At 46.6% G+C, this 22,687-nt stretch overlaps 1 protein-coding gene across 5 annotated transcripts in view; it reads right to left on the reverse strand.

The window, feature by feature from the left end:
- The window catches only part of grm5b (glutamate receptor, metabotropic 5b), a 772,206-nt gene that overhangs the window by 36,961 nt on the left and 712,558 nt on the right, over positions 1–22,687 (reverse strand). For all 5 annotated transcript variants that reach the window (XM_038818171.1, XM_038818170.1, XM_038818168.1 and 2 more), the window contains one exon: positions 10,366–11,305. In XM_038818171.1, the coding sequence (XP_038674099.1) occupies positions 10,366–11,305 (940 nt within the window). The remainder of the gene's footprint in view (positions 1–10,365; positions 11,306–22,687) is intronic.

The following is a 22,687-nucleotide window of genomic DNA, read 5'->3' on the forward strand; positions in this document are numbered from 1 at the left end:
GGGTAATTTCTTGAAACTCCTTCATTCTGATCCATGTTCAGCCCTAGCACAGACCCTAACACATGACCCATGTACAAGGTACCTGATCCACTCCAGAAGGAAGAGTAATTGAGGTGGTTTAACTGTTTGTCTTCCTCAATTTCACCCTTGATCTACATTTTCCGAAATGGGCTACAAAGCAACATGGAAGAGCTTCAACTTTATGTAGGTTACTGGAAAAACTCATTAGTGTAAGCCCCCCCCCCCCCCCCCCCCCCCCCCCCCGCCCCACACCCCCCACTAACTGTCCGCCCAATATTCAGAGCAAATACTATACTATTTGTTGGGACTGTGGATTCAAAGCCAGTTCTTCTGTCTCTGAGGCTTACTGCTGCTGAGCCAGTGGGTACTCTATCCAGACACAAGTACCCTGACAGATGTCAGGCTGGAGTGGGGCTGGGAAACTTCACTTTCCGACTCAGAAGGAGGCATCCAAACACTAAGCGAAAGGCTCACTCCTTTTGTAGCGGCATAAACTGTGCAAAATCAAATTTGAAGCCTGCCTTCTGAAAGTTTGATGAACACTGATACAATGCATGACTTCCAATATGACTTGTGTGAATCAGACATGAATATGGCTCCAACAGCTAGTGTTCTGTCAGTCCCTCCTCTGAACGTATGAGACATGGCAGTTATTGAAAATTAGACAGCAAGTTCCTTCCAGTACAACACTATTTCAATGACTGCACTCTTCAGTCAGAATGTCTAACTGGAACTCCTTAAACTCAATAGAATCAAATTAACTACTAATAAATTTGAGCATCACAGGCCCTCGGGATGAGACTCCAGCACCCGACACTGATAACTGGATGTGTCCTTCATTTAAAATTAAATAAAACTTTCAGGAAATCGACAGACTAAATCGTACATTTTATCAGCTTTTAATTAATTTAAATGTATCCAGGGAATTTTCTCAGCTGCCAATATCTGCTTCTTTCTCACCTTTGCAGATTATTAAATGTCCTGCAGAAAACTCATATGACTCATGATTTTAACACAAGTTTATTTCCTAGCTGTTTAAATTCAATTAATGTCAATCTTGGGACATTTATTTCAAATGCAATTACTGTCAAAGTAGCCTTCCAGTCTTTTACTTCCCCTGTAGCACTCAAACTATTGAGTTGTCAACACATCGGCTTGATTGTTCTATATAAAGGCTTCATTACATCATTCATGTTATTATGACAGTTTCAAACTTAATCAATAGTTTTCCTGCTGAAGATGTCCACTGCTACAATATAAGGATCTAGATTAGATCCAAACTAGCAGGATGACCCCAAAACCAAGAATGTCACTTAGCAATGGGAAAGTGTCAGTATAACTGGAATCAGGTCCCGATCTGAAGCCAGCACACAGCAATGTAAGACTCCTTTGGAAACACCAACACAGACTGCATCGTTGGAAGCTGAAGCACAATTTTCTTTCAATCTTTTAAACAAGTAGATATTCTCTCCGATATTGTGCAAACAATTTACCATCCAGGAGGAGAGCCTTCGTGTGGAATATTACCCAAACAGACCCATTGGGGAGGCTGTCAGCAGGTCAGCAACTCATCTGTTATTGCAGTGGGCTTAGCCACGAGTCTTTAAGCTCAGGTATGACATTAGGGGCGGCACGGCGGCACAGTGCTTAGCATTGCTGCCTCACAGCAACAGGGACCCAGGTTCAAAACCAGCCTTGGGTGACTGTGTGGATGTTGCACTTTCTCCCTGTGTCTGCGTGGGTTTCCTGGTACTCCAGTTTCCTCCCAACAGTCCAAACCTGTGCAGGTTAGGTGGAGCTGCTGGAAAGTGGGTCTAGGTGGGGTACTCTTTCAGAGGATCGCTGCAGACAGTGTTGTGTTCGGTACACTGGTATAACACTGGCTGCAACTGGATGCAGCATAGATCAAAAAGATACTCCAGACCTTCAAGTTAGTTCAATCAGGTTTATTGAACTAGTGGCACAGTTAGCACAGTTCTCTGTGAGTTCGACTCTCTGCTAACTTAAGTGTGGTTACTCTGTCTGACTGAACCAGACTAGCTCTTAGCGATGTGGTGAAGGTGTAAGATTGTAACAACACTCTTGACTGACTCTCTAGATGTTCATCAGTGGAAAGAGGTGGAGTGTGAGTGCCTCGTGTCTTTTATAGTCAGATCCCACCCGAGTGTCCTGCCTGCTTATTGGTCATGTCCTGTTCTGTGTCCATCAGCTGCTTGTCTGTGTATCATTATGTTTGTGTCTGTATATCATGACATCTCCCTTTTTTTTATGTTTGGATGACATATGTGAACATATTTACAAGAATAGGCCAATATTAACATATGTACATGTGAAAACAGCTGTCTAATGCAAGAACACAGAACATAGCAAACAGAACAAATGTTCATAAGTCCAGTCTCTGAGGCTTGCGTCTGATCCTGGTCGACCACCGGAGAGGTGGTGGTGGGGACGACAGCGCCTTGATGGGTGGGATTGAAGCCTGACTGGTGGCCTCGTGAGTCGAGGTATCAGGAGGTGACAAAACAACAGAAGGAAACAGAGAAGAATGTGGTTGCAGGCAGGCAACTTTGCGCAGTGCCCGTCTGTTTCGTCGCACAACAAAACCATCAGCCCGATGCACAACATACGATCGAGGAGCAGCCTGTCGAACAACGACAGCTGGAGCTGACCAGCCTCCATCAGGTATCTTGACCTGTACAGTGTCTGAAGGGGATAACATGGGCAAATCGGTTGCATGAGCATCATAGCCCTGTTTTTGCCGGTCTCAGAGTTGCTGCACCTTCTGCAGCACCAGGAGGTGATCCAGGTTGGGCACGTGTATGGCTGGAAGTGTTGTTCCAGATCCCTGTTCATCAGGAGTTGAGCCAGCGACATGCCAGTGGACAGCGGGGTCGCCCTGTATACAAGCAGCGCAAGGTGAATGTCAGACGACGCAGAATCCGCGGCCTTGCAGAGGAGCTGCTTCACTATGTGCACCTCTTTCTCAACTTTTCCGTTTGACTGCGGATAGTGTGGGCTGGAAGTGACGTGTTTGAACTGATACGACTGGGCAAACAGAGACCATTCATAGCTGCTGAAGCATGGGCCATTGTCAATCATGACAGTGAGTGGGATACCATGCCTGGAGAACATCTCCTTACAGACCCTGATGACGGTCTGAGATGTGAGGTCTGAGAGCTTCACAACTTCAGGGTAATTGGAAAAGTAATCAATGATTAACAGTAATCACGACCATTTGCCTGAAAGAGGTCGATGCCAACCTTGGGCCATGGAGAGGTTTTGATTTCATGCTGCTGAAGTGTCTCATTACTCTGCGCCTGCTGGAAGCATTGACAGGTTGCACAGTTAAGGACCATGCTCGCGATGTCCTGGCTGATCCCGGGCCAGTAGACAGCCTGCCTGGCTCTGCGTCTGCACTTTTCCACACCCAGGTGGCTCTCATGGATTTGACGGAGCACCAAGCTCTGGAAACTGTGTGGAATTACAATCCGGTCCAGCTCGAGGAGGATACCATCAACCACCGTCAGGTCGTCCTTTGCATTGAAAAATTGAGGGCACTGCCCTTTTTGCCAGCCATTGGCTCGGTGTTGCATAACACGCTGCAAGAGGGGGTCTTTGGCTGTCTCCTCACGGATACGAATCACCTTCTCATCAGATGCGGGGAGGGTGATAGCACACATCTGCACCTGTGACTCAATTTGCCGGATGACGTTCAGTGGTTCACTAGGCACGGTGATGGAGCGGGACAGTGTATCGGCAATGATGAGCTCCTTGCCAGGTGTGTAGACCAGGTCAAAGTCGTACCTTCTGAATTTGAGGAGGATGCATTGCAACCGAGGCATCACGTCATTAAGGTCCTTGTGGATAATGTGGACCAGGGGCCTGTGATCCGTCTTGACTGTGAATGTCGGCAGGCCGTAGACATAGTCGTGAAACTTGAGAATGCCAGTGAAAAGGCCCAGGCATTCCTTCTCGATTTTGTACATATCTTTGTTCGGTGGGCGTCATTGCCCTTGATGCGTAGGCAACCAATGCCCAGGATGAAGTGTCATTGCGTTGCAGCAGGACTACACCAATGCATCCTGGCTCGCATCTGTCGAGATTTTCATTTCCCTGTCTGGGTCGAAAAATGCCAATACGGGTGCAGTAGTGACCTTGGCTTTCAGCTCCAACCATTCTGCCTGATGGGCCACCTTCCACTCGAAGACAGTGGACTTCTTCACTAGGTTTTGTAGGGCCGTGGTGTGTGAGGCCATGTTTGGGATGAACTTGCCCAGAAAATTGGCCATACCGCCTTCTTGTCTTCTGAGACCTTCATGGCTGTGATGCCTTGACCTTGTCTGTGTTGGGTCACATGCCCTGTTGAGAGATCTGGGGCGGCATTCTCCCCTACCCGGCGTGACGGAGGGTGCCGGAGTAGAGGAGTGGCGCCAACCACTCGGGGGTCGCGCCTCCCCAAAGGTGGGGAATTCTCCCCACCTTTGGGGGCCAGCCCCGCGCCGGAGCGGTTAGCACCAGAAGACTGGCGCAAAAAACCGGCGCCCCCGGTGCGGGGCTGGCCGAAAGGCTTTCGCCGGTCCGCGCATGCGCCGGCAGTGACGTCACTGCTGGCGCATGCGCGATGCGGGGTTCTCTTCCGCTTCCGCCATGGCGGAGGCCGTGGCGGCGCGGAAGGAGAAAGAGTGCAGCCAGGGAACTGGCCCGCAGTCTGAGCGGGGGGCCCCGATCGTGGGCCAGGCCACCGTGGGGGCACCCCCTGGGGTTCGATCGCCCCCCGCCCCCCCCAGAGCCCCGGGGGCCTGCTCGCGCCGCTGAGCCCGCCGTTCCAGAGGTGGTTTAAACCTCGGCGGCGGAAGAGGCCTCCCAGCGGCCGGAGAATCGCCGCAGGGGCCTCTCCGATCGGCGGGGCGAGATTCCTGCCCCCGCCACTTCCCTGCTGGGGGTCGGAGAATTTCGCCCCTGGTCTCCTAGGAACTTGAGTGTCGACATGCCAAAGCAACATTTGGCCCTGTTCAGCTTCAGGCCATTGGTGTGGACACGGCGGAAAATCTGCTGAGATGCGAAACATGCTCCTCAGGGGTCATATGATGATGTCATCCACGTACACATGAACCCCTTCGATGCCCTCTATCATCTGCTCTATGATGCGATGAAATATCTCCAATGCCGAGACAATGCCGAACGGCATAAGGTTATAGCAGTACCTGCCAAATGGTGTGTTGAAGGTGCAGAGCCTTCTGCTGGACTCATCCAGCTGGATTTGCCAGAATCAATGTGACGCATCTAACCTCGTGAAAAACCTTGCATGTGCCATCTCACTGGTGAGTTCCTCCTGCTTCGAGATGGGGCAGTGTTCACACATTATATTCTGGTGGAGATCCTTGGGATCAATGCAGATGCGCAGGTATCCAGAGGGTTTTTTAACCACCACCATCAAGCTGACCCAGTCAGTCGGTTCGGTTTACCTGGAAATGATCCCCTGCTGCTGCAGCTCCTTGAGCTGTTCCTTCAGGTGCTCCTTCAGCGGAGCCTGGACCCGGCGTGGTGCATGGACCACTGGCTTGGCATCTGGTCGCAGTAGGATCTTGTACCGATATGGCAAAGTGCCCATTCTGTCAAACACATCTGGATACTGAACGAGGATGTCGTCAATGCCAGCTTGAAGATCCACATTGGAGGATGTCGTTGAATAAACCCGCTGCACCAGGTTTAGCATTTTGCAGGCATGCGCGCCCAGTAGGGATGCCATGTCCGGCTTGACAATTTCAAACCTTAGCCGTGCATGGGTGCTCCGGTTGGAGATGTGTGGATGGCAAGACCCCAGTGCTGTGATGGTATTACCGTTATAGTCCAGGAGCTGGCAGGCTGCTGGAAGGACCTTGGGGGGCTTCTTGATGCGTTTGAAATCTGCCTGTGAGAGGAGGTTGGCAGAAGCACCTGCGTCCAGCTTGAACTGGATCGAGCGGTGGTTGACCTGTTGGACTGAATGCGAGATGATTTAGGTGTGGCATGTTCACATGTGGTAATGATGCCCACTCGGTAGGCGGACTCCAGGCACTCGCCCTCTGGTTCTGTTGTACTTCCAGGATCAGAATCCTCTAATCGCTGTTGCACATTCTAGAGGCACCGCCATTGGAATTGGGAGCCCTGGCCTCTGACTGGTTGTGCAGACCTGCACAAGGCTGCATATTGTCCAGGCGTCCCGCAGTTAAATATCGCCTACCGCTCGCAGGGCAGTGTCCCTTTAAGTGGGCGTTGCCACAGTTCGTGCACGTCATGACGTCGGCGCGTGACGCGGTGTGCATCGTCGCATATGCGCAGTGCGGTCGGCAGATGTCTGCACCTGCGCAGTGTGGGTGTCGGCCGGTTCATTATCCCGTTTGCATCGCGCATGCGTGGGGCCCTGGGAAAAGCATGTGAAATGGCCGCTGTCTTCAATGCTGAGGCGCTGCATCTGGGAGATGGCCTGCACACTCTCTGCCTCGTGGGAGGCAAATTTCTCATTTTCAGCCGATTTGTATTGGGCATACCGATTTTTTGCGTGCTCATGCACTGTACATGTTTCAATCGACAGGGTTATATGCTTGATTTTTAAGAGCTGCTCTCTCAGAGGATCAGAGTGAACTCCAAACACAGTTTGGTCTCTGATCATGGGGTCAGCAATATCACCAAAGTTGCAGGACAGCGCAAGCAGGGGGAGGTTAGTTAAGAAGGCACTAAAGATTCATCTTTACCTTGAAGACGTTGTTTGAATATGTAGCGCTCGAAGATTGCATTGATGTCCACTTCACAGTGACTATCGAAATTGTCTAGGATGGTCTGAAACTTTGTCTTTTCCTGGCCTTTGGTGAAGTTAAATGAGTTGAAGTGTTTGATGGCTTGATCACCCGCTGTTGAGAGGAGAAGTGCGATCTATCTTGCATCAGACACACCCTCAAGGTCTGAGGCTTCGTGTACAGCAGAAACTTTTGCTTGAATGTCCGCCAGTTGACACTGAGATTGCTGGAGGTCCTGAGCTGGTGAGGAGCCTGAATATTTTCCATGGTGTCGGGATACCATTGCTGGTCGTCACGGAATGGACTGAGGTAAGCCACTTAAATTAGTAGTCTCCTGGTATCATGTCGTGTTAGGTACATTGGTATAACACTGGCTGCAACTGGATGCAGCATAGATCAAAAAGATACTCCAGACCTTGAAGTTAGTTCAATCAGGTTTATTGAACTAGTGGCACAGTTAGCACAGTTCTCTGTGAGTTCGACTCTCTGCTAACTTAAGTGTGGTTACTCTGTCTGGCTGAACCAGACTAGCTCTTAGCCATGTGGTGGAGGTGTAAGATTGTAACAACACTCTTGACTAACTCTCTAGATGTTCATCAGTGGAAAGAGGCGGAGTGTGAGTGCCTCGTGTCTTTTATAGTCAGATCCCACCCTTGAGTGCCTTGACTGCTTATTGGTCATGTCCTGTTCTCTGTGTCCATTAGCTGCTTGTCTGTATATCATTATGTATGTGTCTGTATATCATGACAGACAGGATGGGCCGAATGGCCTCCTTCTGCACCACAGGGATTCTACAATAGTATCTTGCTTTTGGGTTTCCCGAACGTATAAAGGGAGAGGATGAGTGGGAGGGATGCGTCAAATCTGTCAAAGGCAGGATTTCCAGTTAAAGGGAAGTCAGCAGGGTGTCAGAATGACTAAACTGTACATTGATTACTGTGGTTTCACAACCACAGAAAGAAGACCTGGGAGGACTGCTCCCTGTGTGTTATTTTCCATAGATAACACAATACATGCAAAAGGGATTCTGACATTGTTTGTTAAGAGGTTTGAACCACCTTTTAAAGCCCCAAGAACTTAATTCTTATTGTTCACCCAACCATCAAGAAATTGATTTTCAACGTTCCGCCAAATTAAGTTTGCCCGCCTGTCCACCGAGATTCCCATTGCTGGTAGCTCAAGACGATTCCACCCTATTCCAGAATTTGATGCTCCCCTGAATGTGGGCTGGGAGGGTGGGGGTTGGAAACCCTGTTGCTTTCTTGACACCCCCTTGATTACGTCCAGAGCGGGATATGTCATGGATTGCCTGGCATACCCTGGTGGCTATGTCTGCTTTGGTGGTGAGGATGTCATTCTACTTGGTTAACTCATGTTCAGTGGAGAGATGTGTTGTCACAAGGACTGCCCATAAACTAATCCCCTTTCTCCCTCTCACCAGGGCCGCTTCAACTTGCCCCAGCAAAGCTGTCTTTCACCCCAGGTTCTAACAATGGTCCTGCAGTCTGAGCCTTTTGCAATACCGGTAGTGGCCACTTGCTGGCGCAGCCGGTGCTTGAGACTTGCCAGCCTCGGCTTGGTCAGCAGTATCCCAGGTAGGAAACTCAACCTGATCATGGTGGGGACACTGGCGAGCAATTAAATATCAGAATATGTATAAATAGACTTTCTTTTTTTGTAATCTTCATAAAGATAAAGCTCTGACATTTCTTAAGTTAATTACTCCCTGTAGGGGAACTCTGGATCAGTGCTACAATGATATATATTGCCTGTACAACCACCATACAATGCATAATATTTATAAATATCAAGCTTTAATTGACAGCTCCTGGACCACTTCAAACAGAGTTGAGTGCTTTCCATTCATCTCCCTTCATGGTTGAGTCACTTTGAAGTGGTCAGCTGTGAAACTAACAGCGCGTAACTCTGTTTGAAGTTGACCACTTCAAAGTTCAACCATGATGGGAGATGAATGGCACAATGCTGACAGCTGGGTGTGTGGGGAAGCTATCATTCACAGCCTAATAAAATCAATAGCTGACTGGTTTTGTCGTTCCAGGAATTGACAGGGGCTGTTTCCTCTGCTTGGGCCAGCAGGTGTATTACCCAGATGAGTGTTAAAGCAGTGATGTTTTTCACTGGTTCTGTTTGGACTGCTGTCTAGCTTCCAGACAGGGGTCTCTCTTCTGGGGGGCTTCCTGATAGAGGTGTCTCTTCTGGGCACTCTGTGGGGCGGGGGGTCTCTTTATTTAGGGGCCTCTATATTCAGGGGTATCTGGGGAATCTCTATATTTAATGTATCTCTGTGGGGGGAGGGTATTTTTATATCGGAGATCTCTTTAATCAGGGAGTCTGGTGGGAAAGTTCTGGTGGGGTGGGGCAGGCAGGTCTTGCATTGTGGGGAGGAGGATAGCCCTCTGATGGACTTTGGTGGTAACTTCCTTGAAGAGTTATGCCCCTGGCCCACCGTGAGGTCCACCGCACCAGGTACCAGCACCAATTTCTGCCAATGTGATTTCTGGCCCAGAGGACTGAAGGATCACAGATGCCTGGAGAATACGGTGCAGGGCCCCGTAATGGGATGCAAATGGGTCTTAATGATCATGTGCATTGTTCCTTGGCATGGGCTGCCAACCTTGATCCCGACGCCAGCGAGGGGGGCCAGAGTATCGGAAACGGGTTGGCGCCCGGCACCAATCCCGTTTGATTCCCGTCGTTGGATTCTCCACTGCATCTGGAACTCCACTACCAGCAGCGCGAGGTAGAGAATCCTGTTGATTGCAATCCTGAATTACTGCCGGGTGATAAAAAGTAAATCTAACCCAAAATATGTATATGCATGATGTAATTTAACTCAGTAAAACCCCAGCAGGTAAACCTCCAATTACCTGATGCATCAGGAACACCTTACAGTTGAACCACTGACTTGCAGGGTTATCTGGAACCAGGTGGAAAGAATCCCCAGTGACTGCTCCGCTTCTCCAGATTCTACTAACCAGCCAGCCAGTCACTGGATAATCCACAATAATGCCCCAAAACCTTCCTGGTTTACAAATCAGATTACTTACTGTCACAAAGAACAGTTTGGTTTCATTAGGGGCGAATAGTTTGGAAAATATTGTGATCATCAGGAAAACGTACCATAGATAATGCAAAATGCATGCTGTGTAACTGGTGAATTGATACACATAAAAGCTTTCCCCCAGGTTCTTGTATCTCATTAAATATTTATAGCAAATTTTGCAATCCATTTATAATATAATAGAGGTGCAAGCTAATTTAAAATAAATGTGTTACTGCCACCACTACAATAGCGACAAAGAGAATCTCAAACTACCGGGTGAATATTTGCATGCAAATCTCCCACAGCATAATCTTGAGCCAACACCATTAAAATTTTAAAAATACCTTTTTCAGATATATGCTTGTTTGGTTCCCATCTATCGATAGACATACACCCGGGTGAAAATAAGATGGAACATGCACCATAATCCATATCAATGCAGAATCAATATTTCAGAAGGTTAATGATTTAGCAATCACAATCTAATACTCTTCTTATTCTTACCTTAGCGTTTCCCCTGATGATCCTCTCCTTTTCCATAGGTTAACCAAACTGCTGGAACGGCTAGCGGCAGAGGATGACTTCCCATCACCAACATGCATTCGGACGACAGTGGATGTGGTAAAGGCGCTGCGCACATTCCTTTCCGGTTTAGCCAGGATGATGTACACCTTTGGAACAAACATACAGCCCAGTGCCACCGTGGCACTTAGACTAACAGAGAAACACATGGTAATGATCTTATAGTTGCTTCCAAAGTAGATGGGTACAAAGGCGAGCCATATGATACAGGTGGTGTACATGGTAAATGCAATGTACTTGGCTTCATTGAAATTGGCAGGGACATTCCGAGTTTTAAAAGCATAGAAGGTACAGCTTAAAATCAACAGGCCATTGTATCCAAGAGGAGCAACCACGGCTATGTTGGTGGTGTTACATATCAGCTTGACGTCTCGGATCGTTGGGTAATCATATATGACTTCTGGTGGCTCCATTATAAAAAGGGAAACAATTATCCCTAACTGAATACATATCAGCATGGAGGCAATTACTAACTGGGCACAAGCACTCATAAATCTAGGCTTCTTGGTACAAATCTTCTTCTTGCTGCCAGCAAGGATTCTTGCAATCCGATTGGTTTTTGTCACGAGGGCAGAGTAGCTCATCGCAGGGGACAGACCAATTCCGATCCTCTGAAGGTAGCAGTAAATCCTTTGGGGTTTGGCGATGAGAGAGAAGGTACACAGGTAGCCGAGAAAGATTCCCACTAAAATGATGTAGCAAAGTTCCCGGCTGGATGACTTGACCACAGGAGTATCCCGGTACACCATAAATATGAACATTACAAACATGGTGGCCAGGAGACCTAGACAGGCAAAGACAACTGCAGCAATGGGCTCAGGATCTCCCCATCTAAGGTATTTCACCGGAATCCTTTCACAGTCTGCAAAAGAGAAAAAAAAAATGTTTTGAACATAATATTGTATATAAACCAATTAACTGTGTCAAAGTGAAACAACCTAGAACACTGGAGAATCGTTGCTGTTAATACATTTCCCTGAGGAGTTGTTAGACAATCTTCAATTGATTCCTGTCACATTCCATAGAAACAAAGGAATAATTAATAATTAATTATTATTAATAATTAAAGGGCATTCAGTCCATCCATTTTCAATTACCTCTTGTAACACCACAATGCCCATATTTCTATATCCATTGCTAAACTAGGTCTCTATTCCTTTCCTTGTCAAAGCTTTCAACCCAGTGAGAACATGAGAATTTGCCTCACTTTGTAAGACCTGTTCTACAGATATTGTTACATGCCCTTCTCAGTTAACTATAAGACTGCTGACTTCTCCCATACAATGTCATGACAGTTTGACATGCTGATCTTCTAATCTATCATATCAAAGTGCCTTGTTACAAGGCACATTCATTGCCAATGGTTACCTGGTCCTGCGCAGAACCCTTATAATTTTATTCATTTTCTTAGACCACCTTATATCTCCACTGCAATCATAATCATTCAAAGCCCAACACCGTAATCAAGCGAGGGATAGAAATAAATAGTAATGAATAAATAATTGAGGTGATTGAATAAGACTCATTTCAGCTGCAAGAAAAGCTCCTTCAAGAATGAGGGAAAATACATATGAAGCAAGGTTTTTCAACTGAAAGCCAAACTTGTGCACAGTGTGTGCCATGTGGTCACAGGAGTTTTAAAAATTGGATAGTTACTGCTGAATGAGGTTGCAAGTTTAGACAGAAATACTTTGAAAGCTCTTGTGACATTATGGGAAATGTTCAGAACACAAAGGGTTAATGCCATATCATAATTAACCACTAGCTGGAGCTAGATGCAGAACTATATAAAGCACTGACTCACAGGCTTCTGAGAGAAGGCTGGAGAGTACAGCATAGCAGCAATGAGAGAGATCAGAGTACAGTTATAGATAGAGTGTAGGGAGTAGTGTTATTTGAGTGTGGATTTTAGATTACTAGATTATTGCTTTCTATAGGAGTAAGTGGTCGAGCTTTAATAAGTAGTGTAATAAATGTTAGCTTTGTTAATGAACTTAGCTTCTGTGGTCTTTGTGAACTCTACAACATCCATCCTGAAAGAATTACAAAAACACTACATCTCTCTTTAGTGCAGACTAGAAAGACTAGGTGAGAACTGTAAGAGTGTATTTAGTGGGATGCAAAATTTGCAACTGAGTGCAAGTTTATTTGTTACTGGATTGTTTCCTCTCTATCAAAAGCATCAGAGGAATCAGATTATATCTTACTTCTCAAGGAACGATTAAAATTATGTTATTGGGGATTCTTTCAGTGCCAACATGTGGTGCAATCCTCATGGTTTCACCTTCCATAGAGGGTGAAATGATTGCAAAACATTTTTCAAGGCTTTGCACCAAATATTTCGATCCATGGTCCTGTTGAGTCACATCCAGCATCAGGTGTAGGGTTTCACAAATTTTGATCAGCTTGTTCACTGGCAGCTAGATTTTAAATAAAATCCATTGTGGCTTTAATTCAGATATGGAGAAGCCATTTTACAAATAAAGCAAATGAGGAAATTGATATTACACCCATTTAATCCTGCTTTTTTAGGCCTGCTAACTAATATGCCTTTTATTAATAGTCTATCATGTAATATTTCATCTGATGATGTATCAGTGTTGTTTGCAGTGGCTGGCTAATTTATTAGTTAATAAACACAGAAATCTAGGTTCTGAGATTCCGCAAGTGTGGCAGAACAGAACTTGCAGCCACCAATGGAGGTGGATGCAGACCCCACCTCAAATAACAGGACAGGATCAGCATGACTCCTGCCTGTGATAGGCAACCAGCTCATTCACCAGAGAGGCCACACTGAGGTTTGGGAAGGCCTTTGTTTCAATCAGCCTCTGTCCTAGATCACTCCCTCATGTCCTGTTGCAGTCTTGGTGCCTCTGTAAGATCCTCATTGGAATGTAGACACTCAATCTGTTGGGCCTGACAAGGACATGATGCATGGGATATCTACGGCATCCTTGGAACTTCCCAGGTACCAATGGGAACAGGCAAAGGTGTCTCCTTATCTTCCCCAACCAGAATCCTCTCTGCTAATGGGGGGCAGCAGGGTAGCATGGTGGTTAGCATAAATGCTTCACAGCTCCAGGGTCCCAGGTTCGATTCCCGGCTGGGTCACTGTTTGTGTGGAGTCTGCACGTCCTCCCCCTGTGTGCGTGGGTTTCCTCCGGGTGCTCCGGTTTCCTCCCACAGTCCAAAGATGTGCGGGTTAGGTGGATTGGCCATGCTAAATTGCCCGTAGTGTCCTAATAAAAGTAAGGTTAAGGGGGGGGGTTGTTGGGTTACGGGTATAGGGTGGATACGTGGGTTTGAATAGGGTGATCATGGCTCGGCACAACATTGAGGGCCGAAGGGCCTGTTCTGTGCTGTACTGTTCTATGTTCTATGTTCTAACTGCACAAGGAATATTTTGGCAGGATTGTGTCCCATGCTAATTCACATCCTCTAGCAAGTGATAGAGAAGCTTTCCAACCTCCCCTGTGGCCAGAAATTTCTGGATTGCTCTGGATTAAAGTAGCCAAGTTGTTAATCATTCCTGGTTCTGAACTGAAGGCATTCGCAACAAAGGGGATATTCATTTTAAATAAACAGTCCTCATGAAAGGTAATCAAAATGAAGTAGTTGGGGGTGCTGGGGAAAGGGGAGGTGGGGAGGGGGTGGCCAGTATTTTCCCAGGCCAGTGAAGGCAGGTTTGGTGTGTGCAGGGAGTAAAATTCTCTAAAATTGAAGTCCTGTCAGAAACCTAACGTAATTTTTCCCCTTCTTTGTTTCACCGAGGCAGGGGAAAAGCCTAGTAGGAAACCACTGTACAGCTGTAGGGTAAGTTATTTAAATATTCAAATAGAACATAGGGCATACAATGCTGAAGGAGGCCATTCAGCCCATCAAGTCTGCACAGACCCACTTAAGCCCTCACTTCCTCCATATCCCCGTAACGCAATAACCCCTCCGAATCTTTCTGGACACTCAGGGCAATTTAGCATGGACAATCCACCTAACCTGCATGTTTTAGGACTATGGGAGGAAATCGGAGCACCCGGAGGAAACCCATGCAGTCACGGAGAGAACGTGCAGACTCCATAGTGTCCCAGCAGGGAATCGAACCTGGGATCCTGGCCCTGTGAAGCCACAATGCTAGCCAATTGTGCTACAGTGCTGCCCCACGGTAGCACAACCCTAAATAGTCATTGGGCGCGATTCTCCGCTCCCCACGCCGGGTGGGAGCATTGCAGGAGGGTCGGGCGACTCATGACACGACCCCCTGGCGCCCCCCGCGATTCTCCCACACCCCGCTCGGAAGAATCGTCGCTCGCTGTTTTTCACAGTGACCGGCGATTCTCCGACCCGGATGGGCCGAGCGGACTGCCGTTCGCGACCGGTTCACGACGGCGGCAACCACACCTGGTCGCTAATGTCGTGAACATGGCGCCAAACGCTGGTTTGAAGCTTGTGGGGGGCGGAGAGGGGAGTGAGCACCACGGCCGTGCTCGGGAGGGGACTGGCCCACGATCGGTGCCCACCGATCGTCGGGCCGAGGTCTCAAAGGGTCGCACTCTTTCCCCTCCGCCGCCCCGCAAGATCAAACCCTAAATAGTCATTTTTTTTTCATTTACGGGATGTGGGCGTCGCTGGTTAGGCCAGCATTTATTGCCCATCCCTTGTTGTCCTTCAGAAGGTGGTGGTGAGTTCTCTTCCTGAACTGCAGCAGTCCTTGATATGTCGGTTCACCCACTGTGCTGTTAGGGAGGGAGTTCCAGAATGTTGCCACAGTGACAGTGAAGGAGCAGCAATATACTTCCAAGTCAGGGTGGTGAGTTGTATTTTAACCAAAGATTCTAGCCTCAACAACCCTGTTTCCCAAGCTGTCAGCCACTTGCCAAGGTCACTGAGGTGAGTGGACAGCAGGAAGTGATTCTACGCTGAAACTGCTAAGTTGGGAATCCTTTCATCAGTGAAACTGGCAGACTGGGAAGCATTTCATCAGTGAAACTGGCAGACTGGGAAGCCTTTCATCAGTGAAACTGGCAGACTGGGAAGCCTTTCATCAGTGAAACTAGCAGACTGGGAAGCCTTTCATCAGTGAAACTGGCAGACTGGGAAGCCTTTCATCAGTGAAACTGGCAGACTGGGAAGCCTTTCATCAGTGAAACTGGCAGACTGGGAAGCCTTTCATCAGTGAAACTGGCAGACTGGGAAGCCTTTCATCAGTGAAACTGGCAGACTGGGAAGCCTTTCATCAGTGAAACTGGCAGACTGGGAAGCCTTTCATCAGTGAAACTGGCAGACTGGGAAGCCTTTCATCAGTGAAACTGGCAGACTGGGAAGCCTTTCATCAGTGAAACTGGCAGACTGGATCCTTTAATACAGAAAGAATAAATGCTGAAAATATGCAGCAGGTCAGGCAGCAGGTTAACAGACAGAATTTTCCATTTTGAGACGGAGTGCCATGGCGGACGGATTTCATGGAGAGTGTCCTGCTGCCTGAAGTATCAGAAATTCAGACCCAATTCTGTCCTTCGAAGCTCATTAATTATGTATTGCACCACAGCTGACCATTTAATTGAAATGTTACAAGTTGGACTGGTCTCTGGAGAATCTATCGCCACAGTTTCCATTCTTTCTCATGGTGATTCTGCATTTGCAACTCGCCTAGAACCCATTCCAAATCTCAGATAGGGATGGCCGACATTCCTATATCCAGGTGATAAGCCAGGTTGTATGGACCGATGCTTCTCAATGTCGCTAGAACCTATCACACTCTGGCTACAGGAGGGGTGGTCATTGCACTGCATGAATGCAAAGGTTGGCAGACAAAGAGGCTGAATATGAAGGGAAGACATTTCCTACAAAGGAATTGTTTTAGAATCAGAAGAAACAATGGACTGGATTGAAGGGGAATTACTCAACTGGGGGTACAAGCAGCAAATTTTAAAATGTCATATTTAAATGAGATTTCAACAGCACTTCATAAAATTCTGAAGGTATTGGAGGAGAGATTGCATATGTGATCTACCCAATAGGCCCAGAGAGCTATAGCTCAGAGCGCCGAGAAACACCCTGCTATCTAATGCCCATCTGGGTAGATTGGGGGCTACAGCGGGGAATCCCAGAGGAGTCCACACTGAGCCCCGTTTTCTGCATTTTTAACGAGCCCGTGATGCAACCCCCATACCCACCCCCAAACTGCAACTCACTATAAAGGGGTCCTGCCACCCCACTGCACATCTGTGCAGAGCACCCCCCTGGCCAGCTCACAGCCATGCAAAAAATGCCAGCTTGGCAGTGCCAGCCTTGCACCCTGGCAGTGTCCCTGCCAGCTGGCAGTCCCACCTGGACACCTTGGCAGTGCCAGGCTGGAACCCAGGTGGCACTGTCAGGGTTTCAGTGCCAGAGTACCACCCTGCCCAGAGGGCATGTGCTTAGAACAAAGAACAAAGAAAAAAGAAAAGTACAGCACAGGAACAGGCCCTTTGGCCCTCCAAGCCCGTGCCGACCATGTTGCCCATCTAAACTAAAATCTTCTACACTTCCTGGGACCGTATCCCTCTATTCCCATCCCATTCAAGTGTTTGTCAAGATGCCCCTTAAATGTCACTATCGTCCCTGCTTCCACCACCTCCTCCGGCAGCGAGTTCCAGGCACCCACTACCCTCTGTGTAAAAAACTTGCCTCGTACATCTCCTCTAAACCTTGCCTCTTGCACCTTAAACCTATGCCTCCGAGTAATTGACCCCTCTATCCCGGGGAAAAGCCTCTGACTATCCACTCTATCTGGTGCTATGTCTTTTCGTCCGACGTCATTTCGTCCAACGACACTTCGTCCACGTCTTTTGGTCCAACATCTTTTTGTCCGCACGTCTTTTGGTCCAACGTCATTTTGTCCGATGATTTTTTTGTCAAAGACTTTTTGTAACTTGACTTATATTGCCAGAGTTGATCTCTGCGTGGATTATTGAAATAGGGAATATATAAACAGAACATTTACTCAGTCTAAATTTGATCCGACTCTGAAACTAGCAGTGGGGACATCACTGAAAACCGATGCTGCAATTTGTCATAATCACGCCATTCCTTGTGATACACCTTTCGTATGTGTTTTCTACAAGAGGGGTGTTTGCACTTTACCTAGCAGAGGGTTGAAATCTTATATTGAATAATGTATATTCCGATCATGTACGGATTGATTCAGATTTTGCTGTGTTAGTGTACTTACGGGAACCAAGTTCCTTCCGACAATCAGTTTAATATCTGCGAAACGCAAAGCTGTCATTTCACATTTTGCAAAGACCTTTGCATTAAAATATGCCAGGTGCCAGTGCCCCAAATGATGGATATATTTTAAAATGTCAATCACCGGAAAATCAAGTACACCCTGCATATGCCTCCCTTAATGAACTATCAAACGTTCATTTAACAGAAGTTCACAGGCGTGAGGTGACAACGCTCTGCATGTCCCTCGCAGATTTTTTAAAATAAATTAAATCGGCTACATTTTATGAAGTTTTGTGGGAAAGGGTTGGTCCCGTTGATCAGATATTGGCCTTTCACCTAAACGCAACCCCAGTGCTGTCAGATGTAATGAGCTTGTAAGGGGCCAGGCTAAAGAGAGTTTGGGCAGTCTCCATTCAGTATCCAGTTGGCACGGACGTGTACCACAAAACTGTCTCTAATTGGGCACTAATTGGCAGCTCATTCCGAGAAGCCATGAATATTAGTGTGGGAAATGGAGAAACTAATAATCTTCGCGCAGCAGCACACGCTGTTGGGACAAAATAGAAATAAGCTTTAATTCCGACCTGGAAGTGTTTGATGCTGACACCGGATTTAGGAATGTGCTTCGTAGTTACTAATTTAAATGGATTGGTCGTAGCTGACATTTATCGTTCAGAAATACTTTCTAGTTTCATGCACTTAACAGTCAAATAAGAGCATTCGAACTCTAAACAAGTATTTCTAACAATGTTTGCAATGTTTTCCATATTGTCTGTGTTACTGCACTACATCGAAGATAATTTGCAGTTATTTCTAGTTAAGAAAAATCACCAAGTAAGTCCAGCTAAATTTGTAATTGGATAATTGGACAAAAAGACGTTGGACCAAAAGACGTGCGGACAAAAAGACGTTGGACCAAAAGATGTGGACGAAGTGTCGTTGGACGAAGTGACGTCGGACAAAAAGACGCGACACGACTCTATCTATACCCCTCATAATTTTGTAGACCTCTATCAGGTCACCCCTCAACCGCCGTCGTTCCAGTGAGAACAAACAGAGTTTATTCAACTCCTCCTCATACCTAATGCCCTCCATACCAGGCAGCATCCTGGTAAATCTCTTCTGTACCCTCTCTAAAGCCTCCACATCCTTCTGGTAGTGTGGCGACCAGAATTGAACACAATACTCCAAGTGTGGCCTAACTAAGGTTCTATACAGCTGCAACATGACTTGCCAATTCTTATACTCAATGCCCCAGCCAATGAAGGCAAGCATGCCGTATGCCTTCTTGACTACCTTCTCCACCTGTGTTGCCCCTTTCAGTGACCTGTGGACCTGTGCACCTAAATCTATTTGACTTTCAATACTCCTGAGGGTTCTACCATTCACTGTATATTCCCTACCTGCATTAGACCTTCCAAAATGCATAACCTCACATTCGTCCGGATTAAACTCCATCTGCCATCTTTCCGTCCAAGTCTCCAAACGATCTAAATCCTGCTGTATCCTCGGACAGTCCTCATTGCTATCCGCAATTCCACCTACCTTTGTGTCATCTGCAAACTTACTAATCAGACCAGTTACATTTTCCTCCAAGTCATTTGTATATACTATGAACAGCAAAGGTCCTAGCACTGATCCCTGCGGAACACCACTAGTCACAACCCTCCAATTAGAAAAGCACCCTTCCATTGCTACTCTCTGTCTTCTATGACCTAGCCAGTTCTGTATCCACCTTACCAGCTCACCCCTGATCCCATGTGACTTCACCTTTTGTACCAGTTTACCATGAGCGACCTTGTCAAAGGCCTGACTGAAGTCCATATAGACAACATCCACTGCCCTACCTGCATCAATCATCATTGTGACCTCTACGAAAAACTCTATCAAGTTAGTGAGACACGCCCTCCCTTTCACAAAACCATGCTGCCTCTCACTAATACGTCCATTTGCTTCCAAATGGGAGTAGATCCTGTCTCTAAGAATTCTCTCCAGTAATTTCCCTACCACTGACGTAAGGATCACTGGCCTGTGGTTCCCTGGATTATCCTTGCTGCCCTTCTTAAACAAAGGAAAAACATTGGCTATTCTCCAGTCCTCCAGGACAGTGAGGATCCAAAGATTTCTGTCAAGGCCTCAGCAATTTCCTCTCTAGCCTCCTTCAGTATTCTGGGGGAGATCCCATCCAGCCCTGGGGACTTATCTACCTTAATATTTTTCAAGACGCACAACACCTCGTCTTTTGGATCTCAATGTGACCCAGGCTATCTAGACACCCTTCTCCAGACTCAACATCCACCAATTCCTTCTTTTGGTGAATACTGATGCAAAGTATTCATTTGGTACCTCACCCATTTCTTCTGGCTCCACACACAGATTCCCTTGCCTATCCTTCAGTGGGCCAACCCTTTCCCTGGCTACCCTCTTGCTTTTTATGTACGTGTAAAAAGCCTTGGGATTTTCCTTAACCCTATTTGCCAATGACGTTTCGTGACCTCTTTTAGCCCTCCTGACTCCTTGCTTAAGTTCTTTCCTACTTTCCTTATATTCCACACAGGCTTCGTCTGTTTCCAGCCTTCTCACCCTGACAAATGCCTCCTTTTTCTTTTTGACGAGGCCTACAATATCTCTTGTTATCCGAGGTTCCCGAAATTTGCCGTATTTATCCTTCTTCCGCACAGGAACTTGCCGGTCCTGAATTCCTTTCAACTGACATTTGAAAGCCTCCCACATGTCAGATGTTGATTTACCCTCAAACATCCTCCACCAATCTAGGTTCTTCACTTCCAGTGTTTTGGGAGAGGTGTTTTCAGAACCCCAAAATGTATCATGGAGTTCAACCAACCCCCACCTTTAATGGATTGTTGCTTTTGAAGCACATGGCTTGTTCCCCAGGTGTAGTATTCCAATTATGGACACATGGTTTTTAAAACAAAATAATATTTATTCCATGAACTCAAATTAACCTTTTCAATAAACATTGGATATCTTAACACCCCTTACTTCAAAGATAACCCCGAAAATAATACAACTCTACCCAATCCTGCAAACTGTTCCTTTACACATCCAAAAGACTTAACAAATCCTTCAATCAGAAGCACATTAGATTTATATTCAATACTGAGACCTTTTTACAATTCCGATTTCACCAAAGGATTCAGAGATAGTCCTTCATGGCAGAGATCACCAGCAATGCAGCTCACAGCCACACCCAAGCTTTCTTCAAACTGAAAATAAAACACCCAAAACTAACCTAAAAAATGGCCAAACAAAGCTCAGCTCCACCCACTCTCTGACATCACTATTTTATTAAAGGTACATTGCTTAAACATGCATTTCTTAAAGGTACTCTCACATGACACCCGCCTAATATTGTTATAATTAGCCTTCCCCCAATTTAGCACATTCACCCTCGGACCCCTCTTATCCTTGTCCACCAGCACTTTAAAACTTACTGAATTGTGGTCACTGCTCCTGAAATGCTCACCTCCTGAAACGTCTACCACCTGGCAGGGCTCATTCCCCAATACCAGGTCCAGTACAGCCCTTCCCTAGTTGGACTGCCTACATATTATTTTAAGAAGCCCTCCTGGTTGCTCTTTACAAACTCTGCCCCGTCCAGGCCCCTAGCACTAAGCGAGTCCCAGTCAATATTGGGGAAGTTGAAGTCTCCCATCACAACAACCCTGTTGTTTTTATTTGTTTCCAAAATCTGTCGACATATCTGCTCCTCTATCTCCCGCTGGCTGTTGGGAGGCCTGTAGTAAACCCCCAACATTGTGACTGCACCCTTCTTATTCCTGATCTCTACCCATATAGCTTTGCTGCCCTCTGAGGTGTCCTCCTGTAGTACAGCTGTGATATTCTCCCTTACCAGTAGCGCAACTCCGCCACCCCTTTTACATCACCCTCTATCCTGCCTGAAACATCTAAATCCTGGAATGTTTAGCTGCCAATCCTGTCCTTCCCTCAACCAGGTCTCTGTAATGGCAATATCATCATAGTTCCAAGTACTAATCCAAGCTCTAAGTTCATCTGCCTTACCCGTAATACTTCTTGCATTAAAATATATGCACTTCAGGCCACCAGACCCGCTGTTTTCAGCAACATCTCCCTGTCTGCTCTTCCTCAGAGCCACACTTGGGGGCTTTCAATCCCTTGGGAGAACCCCACGAGTGAATTTCCATCTGGTCCCTGTTTGTGGAGACCAGCACTGAACAGCTCTCACCTAAGTTCCCCAAGACGAGAGAGTTAGAAACCATGCCTTGGGTCAGTCTCGGCAACACATATTAGAACTAGTCACATTTTAATATGCAGATCTGCCAGTAAGTGGTCCCACCCACAATGGGTGGGATTCACATGTGACGTCTCACATTAGTCGGATCTCCTCGCATCTACCGATCATGTTTTGCCTCACTGCGCTGCTTTTTGAGCGCAACGTGATCGATACAACCCGCTCTGCATCTTGTTGAGCCCATTCTATAGGTGGTTATGTCAGGCAGCTTTTGTTTATCTATGGCAGACTAGATTCACCCATTAGGTCCCTTCCACATTTAAATGGATTCCTCTGACAAATTGGGCTGTGTGGAACAGAGCAAACATTACGGTTGTTTCATGAAGTTGCAACAAAAGCTGTTATGGCCTGAGCAGTGTCCACTACCAAAAGAATCGTTACATTTTTAAATGTTCTGCAGTGCTGAAAGATTAGAAGTGCTCCCCCAACTCCGCAACACGCTTGTTGCTCAACCCTCTATTTCCAGGCATATGTTTTGTTCAGGGCACCGGTTTCAGGCGATAAAGATCGAACCTAAAAAAGCTGAGAAATGTTCTAAATTCTGAGCCAAAAATAATTTTGTTTAATTTCCAGTCATCTTGTTGAGCACAGTGAGATAGACATGCTTTTAAATTATAAATGTATAATTTCAATCAAAGATTAAACCAAGCTGGTAATGAAATAAACATTTCTGTCATATGTTTCGAAGCACATTGTTTTCATGCAAAATAAAACTGGGGTTCTGAGACGATAAGTAATTTAGCT

Source organism: Scyliorhinus canicula, chromosome 14 (genome assembly GCF_902713615.1).
Source record: "Scyliorhinus canicula chromosome 14, sScyCan1.1, whole genome shotgun sequence".
Classification (NCBI taxonomy): Eukaryota; Metazoa; Chordata; class Chondrichthyes; order Carcharhiniformes; family Scyliorhinidae; genus Scyliorhinus; species Scyliorhinus canicula.